Below are 23,648 nucleotides of genomic sequence, written 5' to 3' on the forward strand. Positions count from 1 at the left end.
ACATGTCGCATACATCGCACGCAAATGGTTTCTCTCCTGTGTGGGTCCGTCGATGACTCGTCAATGAACTACTTTCAGCAAACGACTTGTCACATATATCGCAAGCAAATGGTTTCTCTCCTGTGTGGGTCCGTCGATGTGTTGTCAAATTGCAACTTTGACTGAAAGACATGTCGCATACATCGCACGCAAATGGTTTCTCTCCTGTGTGGGTCCGTCGATGACTCGTCAATGAACTACTTTCAGCAAACGACTTGTCACATATATCGCAAGCAAATGGTTTCTCTCCTGTGTGGGTCCGTCGATGACTCGTAAATGAGCCACTTTGGCTGAAAGACATGTCGCATACATCGCACGCGTATGGTTTATCGCCCTTGTGGGTCCGTCGATGTGTTGTCAAATTGCAACTTTGACTGAAAGACATGTCGCATACATCGCACGCGTATGGTTTCTCGCCCGTGTGGGTCCGTCGATGACTCGTCAGTGAACTACTTTCAGCAAACGACTTGTCGCATAAATCGCAGGCGTATGGTTTCTCTCCTGTGTGGGTACGTCGATGTTTCTTCAATGTGCCACTTTCACTGAATGATTTATCACATACATCGCAGTTGTATGGTTTCTCACCTGTGTGGGTCCGTCGATGACTCGTCAATGAGCCATTTTTACTGAATGACATGTCGCATACATCGCACGCGTATGGTTTCTCGCCCGTGTGGGTCCGACGATGTGTTTTCAATGTACACATTTTAGCAAATGATTTTTCGCAAACATCGCATATGTATGGTTTATCACCCGTGTGGGTTCGTCGATGTGTTGTCAAATCGCAACTTTGACTGAAAGACATGTCGCATACATCGCACGCGTATGGTTTCTCGCCCGTGTGGGTCCGTCGATGACTCGTCAATGAACTACTTACAGCAAACGACTTGTCACATATATCGCAAGCAAATGGTTTCTCTCCTGTGTGGGTCCGTCGATGACTCGTCAATGAGCCACTTTGGCTGAAAGACATGTCGCATACATCGCACGCGTATGGTTTCTCGCCCGTGTGGGTCCGTCGATGACTCGTCAATGAACTACTTATAGCAAACGACTTGTGACATACATCGCACACGTATGGTTTCTCGCCCGTGTGGGTCCGACGATGTGTTTTCAATGTACACATTTTAGCAAATGATTTTTCGCAAACATCGCATATGTATGGTTTCCCACCCGTGTGGGTCCGTTGATGACTCATCAATGTACACATTTTAACAAATGACTTGTCACATACTTCACACGCATATGGTTTCTCCCTAGTGTGGGTACGTTGAAGTTGCATTAACATGCCACTTTCACTGAACGACATGTCGCCTACATTGCATATGTATGGTATCTCATCCGTGTGGGTACGTCGATGACTCGTCAATGTACACATTTTAGCAAACGACTTGTCGCAGACATCACACAAGTAAAGTTTCTTCTTCTTATGTGTCCGGTGGTGTATAGTCAAGCTGCATCTATAAGTAAAGAATTTATTACAAAGGTCACACGAGTACTGTTTCTTCACTGGAAAACCAGTTAAATCATTTGTTTTTGAGTTATTAAATTCAATTCACTAAAATGTTGCTATTGTAATGATTATTATATTGGATAATTATTGTTACAATATAATATATTTACAACAAACAAAATATTAATTGTGTTGTGTTTATAAACACATATAAGTTTTTCGTATAGTTACTTAGTAACCTACATATAAACTATTCTATTTATGATCGATTAGAGTTTTTTAGTAATAATTAATAAAAAATATTCGAGCCACGTGCAATTTATTGTAGTTGATAGAATATTGCTAGAAAATGATAAAGAATAATATTTATTCTAAATTTTTGCTTCGTACATTTCACCTGCCCCCCAACCTCAAATATTATTTTTGAAATTTTTTTTATCTAAACATTAGTGTGCTATTAGTGTGAATTTTAGTGACTATTTTCAGACATTGTGCGATACTGGTTTAACCGTAAATTCAAAAATATATATGGGGGGCTGGAGAGATGTTAGCCAACCCCCCTCATGGAAAAAATTACATTTTTATAATTTTTCTTTTACCAAACATTAGTGCACCAGTTAGGAACAACAAACTGTATTTCTTTATATTTTGAACCTCGTAATATCTCAACAATATTTTTATTTTTTTTAAAGAGCGTCTAAACTTCAAATTTTGACAAAATTCGTAAAGATTCCGACAGTAAATTTGCAAATTATTTTTAGTTGTAAATTATAAGAATATCTTTTAATATCCGTGGATCAAATTCGTTCCAAGGGATCAAAACGATTGTACAAGACGTACATGTCCACAACCCCACCCTATTCCTTTTTCAACTTTTTTTAACGCCAATATTTAGTACTTCATTCCTGCCAATTGTTGCCACCACTTCCAGAATTCCTGCTAATTAAAGCCCCACAAAAATAATAATAAATCATGAGTGGGGTTTGGGAAACGTACAGTCCAATTATAATTCTGAAAACTGGTGATCTGTAAATCTATATTCAATAAAGCTTAGGTGAATAAAAATGTAAGGTAAAAAAATATAATATAAATAAAAAAAATTAACTAAAAATATCCATTGAATAAAACAAATCTAAAAAAAAAAAAAAAATAAATATAAATAAAAATCGGTGATAAAAGACTTATATTTAATAAAAATATATTTTTATTTGATATGAATGCATAATTGAATAAATATAGATATATTTTTATATTAATATAAACCAATAAGATATATTAATAAAAAAATTTAATTTGATAAAAAATCTTTATTCAATATATTTTATAAAAAAATTTCGTTTGAATAAAACAAATTTAATCCCCTAGTTAGTTAAAGGCCCACCCCTCCCAAGTAAGAATGCTTTTTTTCTGGGAAAACGGAAACTATGTAAAACCTAAAAACTCCATAACAAGTTTTAGCAAATAAGTAGCGATTTTTCTAACGAGATTAGAAGGTTAGAATAATATTAAATCATTGTATACGAAAACCAGTTATTCTTAGCAAAGACGGTTAGGTTAGAATAGATTACAAAAACTATAAATTATATTTCTTTAAATACAAACACTGCAATTAACACTAAAGCGGGTTCAAAAATTAGTTAGGAAAAATTAGAAATGTTCTTATCCGGTATAAAATCTCAGAAGTCAGAATTCTCCTGTGTGGGTCCGTTGATGTGTTGTCAAATTGCAACTTTGACTGAATGATTTATCGCATACATCGCATATGTATGGTTTCTCGCCCGTGTGTGTCCGTCGATGACTCGTCAATGAACTACTTACAGCAAACGACTTGTGACATATATCGCATGCAAATGGTTTCTCTCCTGTGTGGGTCCGTCGATGACTCGTCAATGAGCCACTTTGGCTGAAAGACATGTCGCATACATCGCACGCGTATGGTTTCTCGCCCGTGTGGGTCCGACGATGTGTTTTCAATGTACACATTTTAGCAAATGATTTTTCGCAAACCTCGCATATGTATGGTTTATCACCCGTGTGGGTCCGTCGATGTGTTTTCAATGTACACATTTTAGCAAATGATTTTTCGCAATGCAATTAACACTAGGTGGGTTCAAAAATTAGTTAGGAAAAATTAGAAATGTCCTTATCCGGTATAAAATCTCAGAAGTCAGAATTCTCCTGTGTGGGTCCGTCGATGTGTTGTCAAATTGCAACTTTGACTGAAAGTCATGTCGCATACATCCCACGCGTATGGTTTCTCACCCGTGTGGGTTCGTCGATGACACGTCAATGTCCCACTTTGACTGAACGACATGTCGCATACATCGCAGTCGTATGGTTTCTCTCCTGTGTGGGTACGTCGATGTTTCTTCAATGTGCCACATTCACTGAATGATTTTACGCATACATCACACGCATATGGTTTCTCGCCTGTGTGGGTCCGTCGATGTGTTGTCAGATGGCCACTTTGACTGAATGACTTGACGCAGACATCACACGGGTAAAGTTTCTTCTTCGTATGCATCCGCTGGTGTGTAGTCAAGCCGCTTTTAGAAGTAAAGGATTTATTACAAACGTCACACGAATACTGTTTCTTGGCTGAGCAACTAGTGAAATCATTCATTTTAAAATAATTAAATTCAAATCACTAAAATGTGGCTACCGTTAAGATTATTATATTGGATAATAATTTGATAATAATAATAATAATAATTGGATATTATTGTTAAATTATATATATTTTATAAAAAAGAAAATAATAATTCTTTTGTGTTTATAAACACGTATAGGTTTTTCGTACAGGTACTTGGTTACTTTTAATGATGTGATCACTGTTATAAATTAAAATCGGAAATATTCATAATAAGCTATTTAGTAGGTATATTTTCAGAGATCCTCTGGACTACAAGACGAATGAATAGGTGGATTATATAATATTTGATACACTACTCGAAAAAGTAGGTATTCGTAAAGAAGCTGTTATAAGGGGTTTTGGGTGGTTTAGTTTCATAGAATACTGAGTCGTTTACCTCCCAGTCCACCCCGGCTATCGGACTATTTTATCATCAGATAACAAGGCAACTGGTATACGTGTTAAGGCATTCTGGTCGTATTTAAGGAGTTTAGTATTATTAAGTTATACAATTATTATTATGATTATTATTATTTGACATGACCATTCGCATAAGCGTTAGTAACGACCATCGTATCTGACCATCATTTTTTGTGTGTGTGCCACTGGCTAGTTATCTCTTATTGTTATATTTTGTTCACTTAAAAATGCTTCAGTGCGATCAGTGACAATGCCTTTTTTTCACTGAAAAACCCTTTAACCTGGCATTTAAAGCGTCTTAATAGCATTGCACCATTTAAGTGTATTGTTTGTGGCAATTTACTTACCAGAATTGATGCTGTCAAATGTCGTATCAAAAGTATTCACGGTGAGTTAATTTAATTTAACATATAATATTATGGTACGTGAGTGGAACTTCTCTCATAGTCGTACCATATTAGATTTATATGAGAAAACAAATTTAACAAATTTATTATTGTATAAGTATAGTACATACACCATCGCCAATAAAACATTATTGAAAATTGAAAATTGAACCTTACAACAAAACAAGCTTTTGCCATAGAATATGTACTACACTTTTTTTATATTATACCTACTCTGTCATTAAGATATCAAATTTTAAATAATTGTAAAAACCTGTTCCATAATCTACCTGTTGGTCCGCAAAATTACGCAAAATATTGTATAATTCAAAATTGGAAAAATCGAAAATGTACATGCTGTCGAAATTTAGCTCGTTGATCATTGGTTAGTTTTTCATGCACGGTTATAGTTCATTGCCCATTGGGGGGTTTATCGATAAAACAATTTCTGTGTAAGTTATAGATGCATAATATAATATAATATAATACATTTATTATATTGTATGTGTACATTTTAAATCCCAAGCGGTTTATGGTATGCAAATTAGTTTAACACTATCTATAATCTATATATTATATGTTGATTTTTTTTAAATTATTATATTATTCGAGTTTTTAATAAACTGTAGCTATAGGCGTATAACTGATAATCTGATATTGACATTTTCCTGTTCCGTCTAACTTTATTTTTTTCCCATACACTCATATTATTATTATAATATATATATATATGCAGGCGCTATGAAGGTCGAATGAAGTAATGGGCGTGAGGATCTCTGGGTAAATGGATCTAATCGATTGAATACAAATTACAATTTAGTGAACACAGCATTATAATTTATTGTAAAAGGTCACGAATCACGACTATTAAGATTGGTTTGTGTTTATACATTGTGAATATAATATAATATAATAATTATAATATAGCACAATATAATAGGCATTCGCAGCCATGGCTCTCAAGAATACGATATGATGTAAAGTTGGTTTATGAGTTTGTAACTTAAGAGTCAAAAGGCAATGTTTAAATTTGATATATTATAGATTTGTTAAACAACTTATAAATTATATGTAAAAAAGTTACATATTTTCATTGTTTCATACGTTAAACCAACTTTTTAGAAAATGTCTTTTGGAAGTTTACGACAATAAACTTTTAGATATAATAAACATTTTATTTTTACTTTTCATGGAAATGAAATATTTCAAGAAAATAAATTTCATGATATTTTAAAACCCTATCCCTATTCCTATTTTTAATACGTTTTTTTGTACTATACCGATACGACCACAGAGACCCTTTCGGCCCCTCGGCCCTCGCCCATAGCTAAATTTAACTTTCCTATCTCCCATATTATGTTTTCACCTCCCTTCATAGTCGAAGTCACCATGCACATTAAGTTGCCAATCCACTCAGTTGTATGCGTAGTAAGTGGGGTTGCCAAGTCAGTCTACAAGGCGCCAATAAATATATTATTGCTCTCGAATATTCCCGAATAGTCTTTCGGGTACAGTGTTCCACTAGTCCAGTTCCACCTGGTAGCTGTAATATGTGGATTACTACAGTACACAAATTATGAAATCGTTAGTAGTTGAAAATAAAAACCTGCAGTTATTCTCGAACCAAACTCAATCAAGTTATGACAGCTGGAATAAAATACGAATTTATTAATGTTGTTGGATCTTATAGCTACCTAACCTACCGAGAGTCTTATTGTACGCCGCCAGAAAACCGTTCACTGAGCTTCCTATCTATAATATTTATATTATTCTATTATCAATTAGTATAGAACAACACAGAAGCGGCTTTCACCCCTGCACTTTTATTATTTTCATTTCGTGGTGGTAAGATTGATGTTGTATACCGGTCGGGATAGTCAAATTGCACTTGGGTTCAGAAAAGGTAATGGTCGGAACTGCACTCGGGTAAAAAGTGGTCGAACTGTACTTGTTCACAAAAAAGAGTTAAAATTTAAGGTCACTATGGACGTTCACGTGTACGTGCATAAATGCATAACATTACCGTGTTGTTAGACAAAACTTTAAAAAAAAAGAATTACTAAAAAAAAAAGTATAAAAATGAAAAAAAGTTAATAATATTTGATGATTTAAAAAAAGAATAAAAAAATTATAAATGTAGGTATTAGTACTACAAAAAATTATCAAAATTAGTTTAAAAAATAAAAGTTATAGTAATGACAATAATAATATTTAATGATTTAATATAATATATTATGTATTTAATATATAATATTATACTAACATAATGGACAGTGGTATGACGTATAAAACAATCATTTTTAACCACGCCAATGATTAAAATCATTGTCGTTCCTAAGCCTGTAAGTGCTGTATATAGCAATAGCAATATATACGTACTAACGGATATCGAACAGGTAACTGATGAGTCCAGATAAAACATATATGTAATACACTGTAGACTATTTAGATAAGCTAGTATTTGGGGAAAAACCAAAATAATGTTATAATCTTAAATGACTTATATAATATGTAATATTAAAGTAGTTATATTGTGTATGTATGAGCGCAGTCGGTTTTTTTTACATTCAAAAAATCACCTTAAAATTAGCTTATTTTGATATTTTTACATCAATTTTTGAGTACTATTTTGAATACAGCTTGTATACAATTACATCAATATTTCACATATTTTATATAAAATTACATACATTTTTAATTCACATAAATTACATTCATTTTACAATTCTACAGATTTCAGTAGATAAAGAAAGGGTACCTACGTTAACCTACGTTCACCACACTTTCCACAATTTATTTTTCAACAAAATATTTTTTAAATATTACAAAAATTTTAAACTTATTAACTATTACAAAGATTTAGACATATTTTAAAATTACAATTCAATATCAAGCTTAGGATTAGGTAATACATATACTTATAAACATATTGGTTCAGATATTATATTCAGTAATTATTTTGAAAATAAATTTATTGAAGTACACTGTAATATAATTGAAAAATCCATTTCTAACTATAAAATAGAGCAATATTTGCATACATACGGTGATATTTTATGTGTTATTAAATGTGATACGCATGGTCAATATAATATAACTAATGACATTGAATATGTTCCTCTTAATGTAATAGATTTTAAACGTATTAAATTATTTATCACTGATCAAGATGGTATTGAAATAATATGTAATGAATTTGTTGCATATTTAAAGCTAAAAATTCATAAAGATAGATAATATTTAATTATATATTCGATTCATCTTTTATATTTATTTATTTACAACATTTTTTTTTAGTTACATTTTTTTATCATGCTACTAATTATGTTTTTGAATTTAAGTTTGCTAACTAGATCTATAAAAAAATTACCATTTCAAACCATCATCTGCCAAAAGTTATCATTACAAATCAACATCTACAAAAATCAGAGTTTCGATTCAACATCTGCAAAAACTGGGATTTCAACATCTCAATTCAATATATACAACATCTCAATCCAATATACATAAAAACTGGAATTTCAATTCAACATCAACAAACTTGGAATTTCAATTCAACATCTCAATTCATTATTTTTATTTGTAAATATTTAAATTGTAAACAAATGATACCTTAGTGATTTTTGTTGGAAAAATTGTTCTATATATCTACATATATATGTGTGGACTTATAGAACAATTTAGACGACTAAAAACGGCTACTGTACACCAATGAATTTTATTTGTACCTATAATGTTTCTAAATTTCTGTAATATTTAAAGCTTTTATTGTAATTTTAAAATATGTCTAAATCTTTGTAATAGTTAATAAGTTTAAATTTCTGTAATATTTCTAATTTTCTGTAATATTTAAAGCTTTTATTGTAATTTTAAAATATGTATAAATTTTTGTAATAGTTAATAAGTTTAAAATTTTTGTAATATTTAACAAATATTTTGTTGAAAAATAAATTGTGGAAAGTGTGGTGAACGTAGGTTAACGTAGGTACCCTTTCTTTATCTACTGAAATCTGTAGAATTGTAAAATGAATGTAATTTATGTGAATTAAAAATGTATGTAATTTTATATAAAATATGTGAAATATTGATGTAATTGTATACAAATTGTATTCAAAAAAGTACTCAAAAATTGATTTAAAAATATCAAAATAAGCTAATTTTAAGGTGATTTTTTGAATGTAAAAAAAACCGACTGCGCTCATACATTCACAATATATCTACTTATTAATATCAACCATTTTTATGTTTAAAATAATTTTTATAATACAATCGGCAACGTCACAAATTAGTCATTGAATTCAAATTTAAAACATCCATTACTGCAACATCTCTAGACTTACTGTACAGCAGATCGGTACCCACTTTTCTGCTTTTTATATATAACCTGTATAAAATATTTTCATATCATGTGTATAGTAATATATCATAAAATACAATTTTATACCACTGCATTATACAATATTTACTTAATACTCATATTTATCAAAATAAATTAGTTAATAAAAATACTGAATCTTTTTATTTATAAGAATTGAATATGTATTTTTTTTTTTATTATTTCAAGAATAATAAATAATACAAGTAGGTAAATATTTAGGAATAAATACACAGTATTGTGTAATGTCCTTTGGAAGAGTTTCTAATATAAGGATATAGGACTTGCAAAATATAATACAAATTCAACATAACGTCTATTGTGATTAACGATAGGATTTATTGGATTATATATATATATATATGCTATTGAAAACGATCGTCAATTTTGGTTTTTTGCAGCGGATTTCTGGACCTGATTCATCATTTTGACTATCAGCTGTTGACGAATCCAATTTAATACATCCATGCTGATCTTGTTATAGTCTACGACATCGCCATTTGGAAATCTTGGCACATTTGACAAATGCCTAAAACTAGTGAAAGACATGGGTGAATGAGATCCATTGTCTGCACATCGAGCTTGTCGTCGTTCCCTTTTAAAGTAAAAGAAAAAAATTATTCCTAAAGTTAATGAAAACAGAGACGCAATCAATGTTTTTTTCTGTGGTTGGAAGTCACCACTCACCAGTTCACCACCACTTAAAAATATGTACAATATATAGTGCATTATAGTGCGCAGCAGAATCTCGTTACTCTTATGCAAATTTAAGTCACCCCCAAGCCCGGATTAAGGGTGGGGCCAAAGGGAGCACGGTCCCGGGGCCCATTGATTTTGAGAGCCCATCTTTATCCCTAAAATAAATTTTTTTAGCGCGTCCAATACAGATTTTAAAAAATATATTATAGTAGGTATTATCTATAATAAGTTAATTATTATTAATAATTATAAAATAAAATTGTTCTCAATTGTATGTTACGAAAAATTACTATAAGTAATGAACTATGTTTGCCAACAATTTTGTTTGTTTTTTTTTTGAGCATTTTAGAAATACTTAATTATTTAAGTATATAAAAAGGTAGTTATAAGAAAAAAGTATTTAGCTCATGTAAATATTAGGTAATTCAGCTAAAAGTATTAATGCATATTATACTACATTTTAGAGAACCATAGTTAATAACCTAGCGAACCAAAGTTAATCATTCGACTGTCAAAATGATCAGAAAAAAAGCTTTACCAGAATCCATAAAAAATATAGTGGTTACCATTTAAAAAAACAGTCGATTTTATTATCGGTACAACTACGTGTTTAAAAATGTTATGAAAAAATTACCCGTTAAAAATAAAGAAACACGTCTTTTTTGTTTTAACGAAATTCCATATCATGAATCCATAGAGCATAATTGTTTAAAACAAACCATGTACAATGACATAAGATGCACCATGTATATTTTTTGTATAGTAAAAAATTATAAAATAATATAAAGTCGTTAATATGTAATGATACAATTATTTTGAAGTTAAAGTTGAAAGGGGCCCACTAGGCGTACGGTGTCCCAGGTCCCATTTGATCCTTAATCCGGGCTTGGACTCACCCAATACGCTACCTATTTTTGTAATTTCAAATTATATATTTCACATAACTATAAAAAATTAAGTTTTTCCTGAACTACTGAACCACCCGTATTAACCAATATTAACCCGAATAATAATGGTTATTAATATCCAAACATTTGTATACAATTTTTATTTTGGTATTTCAACACGAATACATGCATCACCCAAAACCCGAAACCCAAATTATTCGGGTGCAAAGCCCTGGATTATTTATTTAAATAAACCAATTAAGAACATTACATCTCAAGTGCAACTGTTCACTCTATCTTTATTCACAAAATATGTAATTAATATTTAAAACACAGGTTTGCATATTGCCGCTTTCAGCCCTTTTTTGGGGTGTGCCAAATTCAACAATTAGAGGCCAATTATTGTTAAGCAAACATCATTTTATGGTCAAAATTAAATTAATTTATGGTCTAGGAGACGGAACCAAGATATTATTGCATGGGCTTAAACTACGATTAGATTTCCAGTATAAAAACCAACCACTGCAAATTTCTATAACCATAAGTAGTAATATTTTAACAGTCACAAATCACAATTGATCATCATGATTGATTCTTATAAGATATAATGATTATCTATACTTAAGATCATGCAATTATGTAAATCACCATGTGGTTAGTTACATTTATCGTGCATCGAATGTCAAAAATATAGAGAAAACAGGCACTCCGAAGAATTCATTGGCGCAAATAGACGGGCTAATCACCACAAACAATTGAATGGAGCCCCCCTCACAAACATTTTAACTTTTAAGCTTATTCAATATTGTTATAATACGGCTTTTGCACTACCCCCACCCCCCTCCCCCTCCCTCACCAAATCACAAATGCTATTTACGCCAATACAAAAGATACCTACACAATTTGGTGTAAAGGAAAGACTATATTATATTATTTTTGTTTTTAATCGACATTATTGAGTAGCGAATGGGAACGTCGATTCCATAACAACATGTAAAATCAGGATATATTTACCACTGGTTTCCATTCTGGCTAACGATCGACTTGGTATTGGTAGTATCTGCTTTAGATGATGGTGGTTCATCGTCTTCGGGGGCGATCAACTTCAGGCGGGACAGCGTATCCAACAATTCGTCACGGTAGGAAACTTGAGCTAAAATTATGATGGTATAGATTATAATCAAACAACGAAATATAGATGAGATATTATTGAACAAATACCTACCTACATAAAACTTTCAACAAGAAAATTAATGCAAATAAATAAAAGATTGGTAAGTGAATGTCGCTCTGCTGTACAGTAGGTATCGAGTGGGTCATCGTATAATGTATGGTGTTTAATTTGAACTCAGTGATATAATATCATTGTGTAAGAAAAACGATTCTGAGCGAAGGCCAGCTTATGATATTACTAAGTATATATTATGATATTATTGTGAATAAAGTAATTTATATATAACCTATTTACGCGGAACCTTTTAAAATTTTCAATCATTAGCTATAAAATTTTAAATTTGTTAAATTTTGTCAAAATTCGAACTTTAAAAGCTTATAAAAAAAAATTAAGCCTATGTATTTTTAATATTTTTTCCTATTGTAACAATACATCAGGAGCCTTGCATTAAATTTTCACGCTTTTTTACCCAACAAATAAAGTTTTAATGACATTCATAGGAAAAAAAACTAGTAAAATTGAAAACTGAAAATGTCCCTAAACAGTTCAAAACAAATCAAAATATTTTGATAGTTTTTATCATGTATAGAAAATGTAAATATAAACAACCAGTGAACATTTCATATATCTACGGTAATTTTTTTTAAAGTTACAATAAAATTCCCGTTTTTCCTTAATTTTTATGTTGTTTTTCCTGGCGCTTTTGAAAACTATTGGGGATTTTAAATTTTGACCTCCTCAATGCACCAACAATATTCACTTTCCTTTCGAACAAGATACTGAAGTTGAAAATCGAAGCATTATTTTGACTACTTATCGTGCACACGGACACAAAAAATAAAAAAAACACACACACACACAAATCATTGTAAAATCAATACATTCATCGTTTCACTCAGAATCTAAAATAACAATAATAATATTATCAATATAGTTCCAGTTCCAGTGGTCGGGAGAAGTAGAAGAAATCCCCCATGACTTTTTTTTTCAATAGGTATTTTTATCATTTATATTATATAATATGTAGGTATGCGTATATGTACCTACCTATTATAATAATTTTTTTTATTTATTTAACTATAATACATTTTCAAAAAATATGTCTAAAATAAAATAAAATATTGGATGAACTAGCGAAAAAAAAGATTTAATAATTGCGTACAAATATTGTGATTAATACGTTAATAAATAAAGTGTACCTATAGGTACCTATTTACTATTTACCAACATTTAAAATATTATTTTAGTTATAACCATAAATTATATTTGTAATTATCTAATAGTGCTTAATATAATATATATTATTATTATGTTTAAAAATCAGCCATATCGGCCCTCCCCCACCCACCCCATGTAAAAATGACCGTTACTGGCAGATGGTAATTCTTAATAACGAAATTAAAAAATAATAATCTAGGTAGGTACTCACCGCTGGGCTGATCCGTATCGATATTGAAATCAATTGTCTTCCCACTGATAGCGGATATCGCCGCGATCAAAATTAAAATTTTTGTTATGGACGTCATGACGTTGTAATTGTAACTCATACCTAAGTCTGTAAACTGATAGTTAGAGAGCCGTCGCGTTCCCTTTTATAACCTACCAGGGCGGCGGCAATGATGAACAGCGTTTACAGAACTAAGGCATAAGATGCGCACCTACCGGCTAACTAATAAACCACACACGAGCATAATATAATGTTATAATATCTTAGAGGACGTCACACCCGCATGTGTTGTCTCCGTCTTACACACACGTACGACATAAACAAAACGCTTCGGTCTGAGTAGAACTCGCTGAATTTTGGTTCTAGTGTAAAAATACCTATTATAAAATTGAATTGTGACAATATTTATGAGGGAAAGTCTGCGTTTTTTTTTTTTTAAATTTAAATTTTGAATAGTTAAAGGTATTTTAAAAATGTTGACATTTTTGCTATTTCTCAACGATATTATAATGAACGTTATATTGAGTACAATGGAAAAAACTCAACGACTTTCCCTCAGAAAATATTGTCACATTTAAATTTTATTATAGGTATTTTTACTCTAGAACCAAATTTGAACGAGTTCTACTCGGACTGCGTAAATGAGTTTTGTCTATGTCATACGTGTGTAAGACGAAGACAACACATGCGGTTTTGACGTCCTCTTAAAACAATATTATTATTATTGACTCACGACTGCTAATATATCATTTACATATTTTATAGTTTATCGGACATAAATCGTACTCATCGGTAGTCCGTTAATATTCCGACATATAGGTAGAGGTACTATGATTTTTTTAACTCATAATTTAAGATTACTTCGAAAATCAATAATTGCGTTTTAAATCGGAAATTGTAATAACTTACAGTTAAATAGGATACATTTTTAATATTGAATGCATATTTTAAAATATTTAGTTAAGCCATAACTGTTTTTCTTACACCTATCTTGGAACTTGTATATTAGGTCAAGTCCGGATTAAGACATTTTGAGGCCCAGGGGCCAAAGTTTTAAATGAGGCCCCTGTACGAAAAAAAAAATAATGTATATATTAATATTATGTAATATTAGGCACCTGTTATAATAAATATTATATAGATATTAGGAACATATCAATAAATGCCTGATGAATATTGTATCATTTTATTTATATATATTATAATAAATTTACAAGCTTTTTCCACCGCTACATAATCATCGATTATTTTTTAGGTGATTTATGCAGTGTTATAGCATATAACGAAAAAAGTAATGGACAAATCTGAGGCCCCTAAATAAATTCTAACTATCGAGGCCCAGGGGCCATGGCCCCTCTTTGGACCCCCCTTAATCCGAGCTTGTATTAGGTACCTATATTTAATATTATTTCGAAGTTGTTAAATAATTTGTACAGTGACAAATATTCCAGTTCCATATAACAACGATTTAACAAACAAGAAAAAGGGATAGGTACTGATGATTTGATTGAACATTTAAAAGGTAAAAAAGAAGCAGAATAGCTTTATGGTTATAGGATAGATTAATTAATTATAGTTCATAGATACGTATGAACTATGAATGAATAAGATACTCGATAAATAATAAACAAATAAAGAAAAAAAAACTGTTGCGTGATTAAACAATTGTGTAGGTACCTAAATCTCTAATTATAATTACCTACCTATCTAGAAAAATTACAATAATTATTTATATAAAACTATTCATTAAACAGTACCTAATGTTGTATGTATTCAAATATTTTCTTATTTTCAAATTAATAATAACATATACACATACAATAATATTATTATATTTTATCATACCTACTTATTTTCTAAAAAAAAGAGTGACAGCGTGTTTTCATGCTTTGTAGTCATTTTTAACATTTTGTTAACGATGGTATTATCACTCATATGTTGTAACTTGTAGTCAATAGTCATGTATAGTTGTCTACTTATATGTTTACCTTATTTACAGATGTCAGATATAGAGTAATGGAACTAAAAATCGGTGATTCAATAATAGTTTAGATAGGTACCTATGTGGAATATAGTATGGATATTGGTTATAAAATAATAGTCAGAATAATGTCAAAAATCGTCTGCTTTCATGAAAGACTTGGAATTTCCTTTGTATTGATAAATATAAACTATACTATAAAATTTATAATACAACACTCTGGAAGACATAACTACATAAACAGTAAGTTATTTAGCTCGGCCGGCACTTAGTGCCACTATTAGCTATAAAATAGGTATGGGAAACTCAGTACTACAGTACATACTATGTGTATAGGTTGACAGTTTTCTTATCCCAATTCCGAAACCATAAATCATGAAGGTCAGTCCAACCGGTACCAAGTCTACCTATAGTTAGTATATGGCTATTTCAGAAATAAATGTAATATTATAGTAGTACCTTCTAAAGATAGTAATATACGATAGCCGATAGGTCTGTAGATATTGTGTATAGGTGACAGTTATTTTACACGAATTCCGAAGCCATTATTCACGAGGGTTGGGTGAGAAACAATTGTTATAATAATATAATATACCTAATACAGTAATACCTATTCCTGCAACAGTTACTATAATGCAGTGTGATCTTTTTTCCTCGTAACGTAGACAAGTACCATGTAAAATATTTCTTTTATCGAAAAAACCAGAGAAACATTTTAAAGAAAAATAAAATAAATATATAATATGTGGTAGGCAGTAGGCACGTAACAGTATTTTAATGGCTTTATATGTTTAGTAAACATTGTTTACCGGCTTCGTAAAAACGGTCTATGGCAGGGTGGTGTTGGTAGGTAGAAAACACGTATAGGCACATTGGACCGGAGCCGCCAAAACGAAGGCTAAAAAAAATTTCTAAAACGACAAAACTCGGATTGTCTCCGATTCCTAGAATCAACAATGAATTAAAATCGGTCGCAAACTCTCAAAAATGTACAACAATGCACCAGACATTAACCACATATGGTCTCCGAGGGGATGACCGGCCGCGGCGGCTCCACTCTGCAGTCGTCCTGCTGTCATTCCTGCAGGGTACCATTTTTTTTTTTGGCTATTGCTTTCTTTAAAATAAACGGCCTCGTCAAACATTATATAATATAATTTTAGGTGTAATAGTATTTACGACGAAATTTATTTGGACGAATAAAAATAAAAATGCCGTAGGTACAATATTTATGTTTAGCCATTCTCTGCCTGTCTCTAAAACTCTAGTAAAAACTAAGTAAAAATAGAAACATAAAAAAAATTATACAAATTTTAATATCATGGGGAATCTAAAATGTTTAAAATGCCCATGTGTGTCCATCTGGCTCACCAAATGACTAGACTCCAGGCACTATGATGGTTTTCACATGATTTATTCAAATTATTATTAAATATTAAATTATTGTAAATATAACTATTGAAAACGATGTAATAAAAAATATTTTCATTGTATAGATACAATAAAAAAATTCAGGATAAATAACTACGACGGACCATACGGAATGTATGATGATGATACAATATACATATTCATAGGTAGGCATAAATATGCATAAATATACATATCTCTTATAAATACGTGTCACATGACACATGCGTTCTAGAATCGAGTTTTAAAATTGTCGTGGAAATTCTCTGGACATTGTTCTTATACATTCAAATTAGTAAAAATTATGTAATTAATAATAAGTTATTTATTTTATGAAACTTTATTTTTATGTATCAAAACATAAGCTACCTACAAACATATTGTCTCGGTTATTGCATAGTAATACTCCAAAATTTTTCTTATAATAATTTACAAATGTTCACGATTGTGAACAATGACAATATTGTACTAATAGTATGGGTAGGTATAACCATTTAGTATAGATATCTATATCCATCTATACTATCTATCTATACTATCTATACTCAATAGTCAATCATGGTATAACGTACGTCGTACGAAATTGTAATAGTGAAAAAAGTACATACCTACCTACGCAATCTTATCATACATCGCTCTAACGGGATGATAACGCGTATCGTCTCCAACCACAGATATATAAACATACATATATTATGTTATAAACATGTATGTTTATATATCTGTGGCTCCCACTAGACTTTAACGAGTTCGTATCGGGTCCAGGTATGTGAACTTGTCGTCGATTAAGTCGCCGTATTGCGTCCCATGAGTTGGGTTCGTATAGTAATGCCCGCGTGACCACTCGCTTGCTGCGCTGCGCTCTGACCAAAAAAAACATTTTTAATTTGTCTCGAATTATTATGCAACACCACCTCAACTAGGCAACGAGTTGGAGCTGATAAGGCCACTTTCAAGTGAAAGGAGGGAGATAAAGCGGACAAACAATGTGCCAATGTTCCTACGACTTGAGTCCCCGAAATGGGACGCAATAAGTTACCTGACCGATCAAATGTATACCTTTCATAGGTACGCAAGTAATATGCAACAGGCCTTGCATTTGAAAAAAAATTGGTTTTATGTTATTTACAATTAAAACGTCACATCATTTTTGCGTTTATTGGTATTTATAATTAAAACGTTATCCAATTGTTGAGTTTATTTTTATTTAAAACGAAAACGTTGTACAAGTTTTGCGTTTATCGTTATTTAAAATAGTGTTAATACCTATTAAATTTAAAAATAATGACTAATGCGGGTAGGTAATGGCCGGGACACGGAATATAATATAATCAGTTCTTAGATTGTTACCATGAAATGAATGTTTCTACGAAACCAATAGACCTTTTAAATAAATAGGTTTTGAAATATTTCGTTTTGCGTTATTTTTCGTTTAATGATATTTTGTAAATTACGTTTTGCATTATGTTTTGTTTATTAATGATGTATAATATATTTTGTTAATCATTATGTTTTTTTAAAAGGTATTTCAAATTATTTTTGATTATCGCTTTCCGTTATAATAACGCATACAAATTTCAATCGTTTTTTGTTAAATACAACATTATAATCATAACGTTATTTTAACGTTTGCGAGCCCTGGTATGCAGTCAAAATTTATGTTAATAATTAATTTAAACAATAAAATTTAAATAAAATTATATGTAATATAGGTAATTTTTTATTGATAAAATTAAACAAAAATCCAGGAATTGCTTCCTTTTATTACATATTGAAACGTATCACACGTTCCACCGGTACTACATTCCGCGTTTTTTTTGGTGACCTACACATTCGTTTTTGAAGCTGCAACTCTTTAAGCGTAGTTATACAAGATCCCGACGTTGTTTGTTCATATCCCTATATGGTTTCAAGTTTTTTCTTGACTTATAGCAATCAGCATCACTACCGGGGTGGTTCAATCCGATTTTAATTTCTTCCTAGATTGTCGCTGACTAATCTAGTATCCTCCTATTATTTCTTATCCTCCCGGGTAATGGTCCAAGAGTTCCTGCTTTTGTTTGTTCCATCAATACGGCCACATATTTAGTTACGGCACCAGGGGTCCACTTTATCTAAAAATGGATAGAAGCATTATATAGTGAGTAACATAAATATTTTGTACACTGCAATACTCCATTTACGACATTATAGCCACTAAGGGTTCCAGCGACTATGCAAGTACAATTATTGAGCTTGGAAAATAAATATACATTTTTAAATTTTTTAGATGTCAGTGTAACAATATATTTGAAGCCTTGTATTAAATGTTCAAACTTATTTACCCAACAAATAAAATTATATTGACATTCATAAAAAAAAAACTAAAAATGTCCGTAAACCGTTCAAAACAAATTAAAATATTTTGAAAATTCTGTCGTGTATAGAAAATGCTGATATAAACATTCAGTGAAAATATCATGTATCTACAGTCATTTTTTTTTAGAGGAACGCCAAAATCCAAAATCAATTTTGTCAAAAACCTATTTTGCATAAAAATTCCCGGTTTTCCTTAATTTTTTTTTTTTTGTTTTTCTCGACACTTTTGAACAGGGCTTGGAACCGAAATTAAAATTACCGGTATTTTAAACGGAACCTATTGAAAATATTGGAACCAGAATCTTACCGAAACCCTTTTTGATTTTCTTAGGAACCTAAACCGCAACCGGAACCGATAATTGTCGGAAGAGAATTTTTCGGTTTATATCGGTCTATTTTGGTTTTTTTCGGTTCTAGTTTTATATAATTATTTAATATATTTAGTTAGGTAATACAATATATTAAATAATAATAATTGATTCATAAATTCGGTTGTAAATGTATAATGATAAGTCAACCAGTTTTTTAAATACAGAATATAATTGTTCATAAGGTTATTTTAATTTATTATTACATTGAATTTTACATGACAAATAAACTATACATTTTATCTTTTAAACCACCAAAAATACCATTTTTAATGTCTTTTCTAGATTAAAATTTAAAAGTAAAATAAATAATATATTAGTATTTTATTATATTATGTATTATGGTCTCATATTAAATTGACCAAAAAATTATCGAAAATGAAACTTAAAAGTTGAAATAAAAAAAAAACAATTAATCAAAACAACTTTTAGTAGAAAATTAATTTTGTCATTTTAATTTATACTAAAAATAATGAAAATAGAAATATGATTTTTATGGAAAAAAATCTTTTTATACCTATTGTACAATTTATGGTATAAATTTCAGTAGTTCAAGCTGAAGCTCAAAACTCACAAGGCCACAGACTCACAGGCTACAGCTACAGAGTAAGTCAGTCAAGAATCTAAGGGCTGTATAAATTGAAATCTATTGAACAATGACCATTCATTTCAATATCCTTTTCAATAGAAAATTATGTACCTTGTACAATTTACCTATGTATCAAAATTAATTTACAAGAACCTATAATTTAAGACAATATACCGAGGCAGAGTGTTGAGTAAGCTAATTGGTGATAATTAGTAATTAATTAAAAAGTAAGTAATTAATTAAATAACTACAAAGTCGGTCACTTGGTCACGTGCACATCATACAAAATTCTAGTCTATTATAATAAAACCACTTTTTAGTTTTTACAGTGACCATTCAATATTTGAGTGTTTGATTGGATCAAATTATACGATGTACTGACTTCCGCTTCTCGCAACATGGGCCAACCCTATTTTTTAAAATTTGTTGTGGATGTTTTTAAAACAAAATTATGGTAAACTTACAAAGTCCTTTAACCCAATAGGCTACTATAATTTGATTTTATCATTTTTGATAATATTTGTATGACGTTTATACTTGTTTTTTTTTACTTTTTGAAAAAAATATATACCTCTAAATACCGGTATTTACCGGTACCAGAACCGAAACCTTAATTCTGTAATTTTAAGAACCGGAACCAAAACCGGTACCGAATTTTTATTTTATTGATGAACCTAATTGGAACCGAAACCGAAAAAAACCATAAAGGTTCCAAGCAATGCTTTTGAAAACTACTGGAAATTTTTACCTCCCCAATGCACCAGCTAAATTCACTTTCCCATCGACCAAGATATTGAAGTTAAATAAGTTAAATACTAAGCGTTAATACGACTAATTATCGTGTACATAGACACAAAAAATGAAATAAAAAAATTAACACACATCATTGTAACATCAATACATCGCTCCGCTTATATGTTGACTGTGTAACGTGTGGACTGTGGAATAAAATAATTTTTCATAATCTTGTTGTATATGGCTTTCTATAGAGCTGTGTAACCATTTAATTATATTCTCATAATGAATTTGATTATTATAATATTTAATATAGTTTTGGACCATTACGCAAACAAATACATGAAAATAATTTAATTCTTTTGTTTAGATTTCATCATTAGTTAAAGCATATGAGTAGTAAGTATCAAAGTATAGTAATTAATTTTAATACACACAGTTATTTAAAAATTATAAGACATTTATTGAATTACTTTGTTATTTGTTGGCTTTAAGAAAAGATAGGTATACTATTATTAATTTTATATGAAAAAAAAGTAACTAATTTTTAACTAAGTTATACTAACTTATCCAAGTTAAAAAAAATAAAATTAACTTTTAACTTAAAGCTTAACGTTAATTTTGTTTATATTAACTTCACTTAACATAACAGGTTAAAAAAAATAGTTAACTTGCCCAGCCTTGCCAATCACAACACTATAGTGACAGTCTGTCATTATGTCATATCCACGAAATAATATAATAAGGTATTCTCCTATCTTCGAGAGTACCAAACTTTTAAATTAAATAAAAACTAAATTTAAGGTAAGGCAATATGAACCTTAGAATTTATTAAACGCAATTGTTTGGAATACTCAAATATTTCGTTGGAAAGTTTTATACTTTGCATTGTAAGCCTTCGTTATTAAAATTTGAATCTCACTCAGGTTGAGTTAACTGACTAAATTGAGATAGGTACTACACAGAAAATTCTACCATTTCTACCTTATGATTGGTTATAAAATAACTGTACAAAATACTCTCAGTGAGGTGGATATTGTATGTGGAAATGAGTCGCTGTAAAATAGACGCACAGCTATTTGACGTAACAACTTATCAAAGTAATGGTATATTCAGAATCAATAGAAATAAATATGTGGAAACACTTTTCTTCATGGAAAAATGCCTAAAAAAAAAATAACATTTTGAGCATGTGAGAATTTCTATAAATACTGTCGGACGCATATGTGCAATTAGGTGGGGATTTAGGGTAGCTAAGCACCCCAGTTTTATCCATAGTCCCACCTCTCAGAAAAATGTCTATAGTTGTGGCTATGACGACCAGAGATGTTGGTTGCAAACATTTGGTGGATGTCAATCCCACCCTATAATAACCCGTTTATTTAATCATAATTTTAGTCGTTTTAAATTTCTACTTAAAATCATACTTTCATTTATAATTTATAATATTTTTAATAACTAATAGTTTTTATGTACAACGTTCCTGTGTAATAACTAATAACTATATAATAAGTTAATAGCACTATAATTACACTATAATTTTCCATCTCTGACAAAAATCCCTTGTGCTTGGGTGTAGTGGTCGGAGATTGAATGCAGTTGTTGTGGCCAATGATGACTGGAGGGTAAACCGAGGATAGGAATATCATCCTCTCATTAGCCACGATTTTTTCCAAAGATTCGTCAGGACGTAATATCCTCGAACAACACACACATTTTCTTTTCTTCTTCCGTTTGTTCTTAATAACATTCTTATTATTGTTTAATAGTTTGGCTTGGCTTAAATCAATCGATTGTTGTGACATCATTTTGTAATTTATTATATATAAAATTGTTATTTGTAAATTTAATTTGCTTTACATTTACTGTTAAAAAAAATATTTAAGCGTTATTTACATTTATGATGCGTTGCTATATAGAATCGAATCTAAGCTATATTTTTATAGTTTATCACAATAAATATTTTTAGTACCTACCTACCGTAATATAAATAAAGGTAGGTATGAAAGTTAACCTAACATATTATTTGTATTAAGTTTTCCTGTAAGATGAATAGTACTATTAAGGAGGTCGTGAATTCTGGACTAATTTCTATAACATTGGTAAATTATAACTTGTCGATAGAAATAAATGGTTTGATGATTTGATTTCTTACCTGTCGTGAATTCCTAAACTCTTTGCTCGTTCTGAAATGTACCAAATATGAAGAACTTCATAGTTCCAGGAATATAGAGGAAATAGGAATCATATAATTTTAATATTTTTACCCTTCTTTTTATCTTACAAAAGTTAAAGATGACACGTAGAGACGATTTGAGCCCAGTGACAGTGTGAACTCTTTTATTTCATCAGACAAATATAGATGCTCGACAACCACTGCCTAAATTTTATCACAAAGACTAGTGAGAGCTTCACCCCCACGCCACCAATTCACAATATGATGATATACTTTGTAACGTTAGTATCAGAAAATAATAAAATTATTATCTTTATGTGCCTCGTAGGTATATAGCTTTCGTTATTTTGCTATACATAAATCCAGGTAAGCAACAACAACAAACATTAAATACAGAGCCAAGTGATGTGATTAATAAAATATTATCACACGAATGTAGGAGTCAGTGAGATTTTTTTAAATATAAATGTAGAAAATTTAAAAGCGATCAATATTATTTTATTGAAAACGAAACGGGTG

At 30.4% G+C, this 23,648-nt stretch overlaps 4 protein-coding genes across 4 annotated transcripts in view; all 4 read right to left on the reverse strand.

Annotated features, from left to right (window-relative positions):
• LOC103308881 (zinc finger protein 271-like) overlaps window positions 1–1,643 on the reverse strand; it is a 3,485-nt gene extending 1,842 nt beyond the window's left edge. Inside the window, exon 1 of the mRNA XM_029485128.1 lies at window positions 3–1,643. Within this exon, the coding sequence (XP_029340988.1) occupies window positions 3–1,417 (1,415 nt within the window). The 5' untranslated portion in view covers window positions 1,418–1,643. The remainder of the gene's footprint in view (window positions 1–2) is intronic.
• A 2,016-nt stretch (window positions 1,644–3,659) lies between these two features.
• On the reverse strand, window positions 3,660–4,115 carry LOC115033110 (zinc finger protein 2 homolog). Its single transcript, XM_029485129.1, has one exon. It carries the CDS (start codon window positions 4,113–4,115, stop codon window positions 3,660–3,662), a length of 456 nt encoding a protein of 151 aa, XP_029340989.1.
• Window positions 4,116–9,624: 5,509 nt separating this feature from the next.
• Window positions 9,625–13,666, reverse strand: LOC100571576. Its single transcript, XM_003243263.4, has 3 exons — window positions 13,495–13,666; window positions 11,906–12,044; window positions 9,625–9,900 (listed from the first exon to the last, which is right to left on the reverse strand). Exons 1-3 carry the CDS (start codon window positions 13,610–13,612, stop codon window positions 9,687–9,689), a joined length of 471 nt encoding a protein of 156 aa, XP_003243311.3. The 5' UTR covers window positions 13,613–13,666; the 3' UTR covers window positions 9,625–9,686.
• Window positions 13,667–18,589: 4,923 nt separating this feature from the next.
• Window positions 18,590–22,873, reverse strand: LOC100571673. The gene is made up of 2 exons (XM_003243264.3): window positions 22,486–22,873; window positions 18,590–19,017 (listed from the first exon to the last, which is right to left on the reverse strand). The coding sequence occupies exons 1-2, from the start codon at window positions 22,759–22,761 to the stop codon at window positions 18,898–18,900; spliced, it is 396 nt and encodes a 131-aa protein (XP_003243312.1). The 5' UTR covers window positions 22,762–22,873; the 3' UTR covers window positions 18,590–18,897.
• Between the last annotated feature and the right edge of the window lie 775 nt (window positions 22,874–23,648).

This window comes from Acyrthosiphon pisum, chromosome X (assembly GCF_005508785.2).
Source record: "Acyrthosiphon pisum isolate AL4f chromosome X, pea_aphid_22Mar2018_4r6ur, whole genome shotgun sequence".
NCBI classification, from domain to species: Eukaryota; Metazoa; Arthropoda; class Insecta; order Hemiptera; family Aphididae; genus Acyrthosiphon; species Acyrthosiphon pisum.

Excerpts from the sequence above, each read along its gene's own strand:
- LOC100571576 (XM_003243263.4), bottom strand. The coding sequence starts at position 13,612 with ATGAGTTACAATTACAACGTCATGACGTCCATAACAAAAATTTTAATT. Across the intron at positions 12,045-13,494 it reads CGATACGGATCAGCCCAGCG|CTCAAGTTTCCTACCGTGAC; the intron begins GTGAGTACCTAC and ends TCATAATTTTAG. Across the intron at positions 9,901-11,905 it reads AGCCAGAATGGAAACCAGTG|GGAACGACGACAAGCTCGAT; the intron begins GTAAATATATCC and ends TTACTTTAAAAG.
- LOC115033110 (XM_029485129.1), bottom strand. The coding sequence starts at position 4,115 with ATGAATGATTTCACTAGTTGCTCAGCCAAGAAACAGTATTCGTGTGAC.
- LOC100571673 (XM_003243264.3), bottom strand. The coding sequence starts at position 22,761 with ATGATGTCACAACAATCGATTGATTTAAGCCAAGCCAAACTATTAAAC. Across the intron at positions 19,018-22,485 it reads CAGAGATGGAAAATTATAGT|ATAAAGTGGACCCCTGGTGC; the intron begins GTAATTATAGTG and ends ATCCATTTTTAG.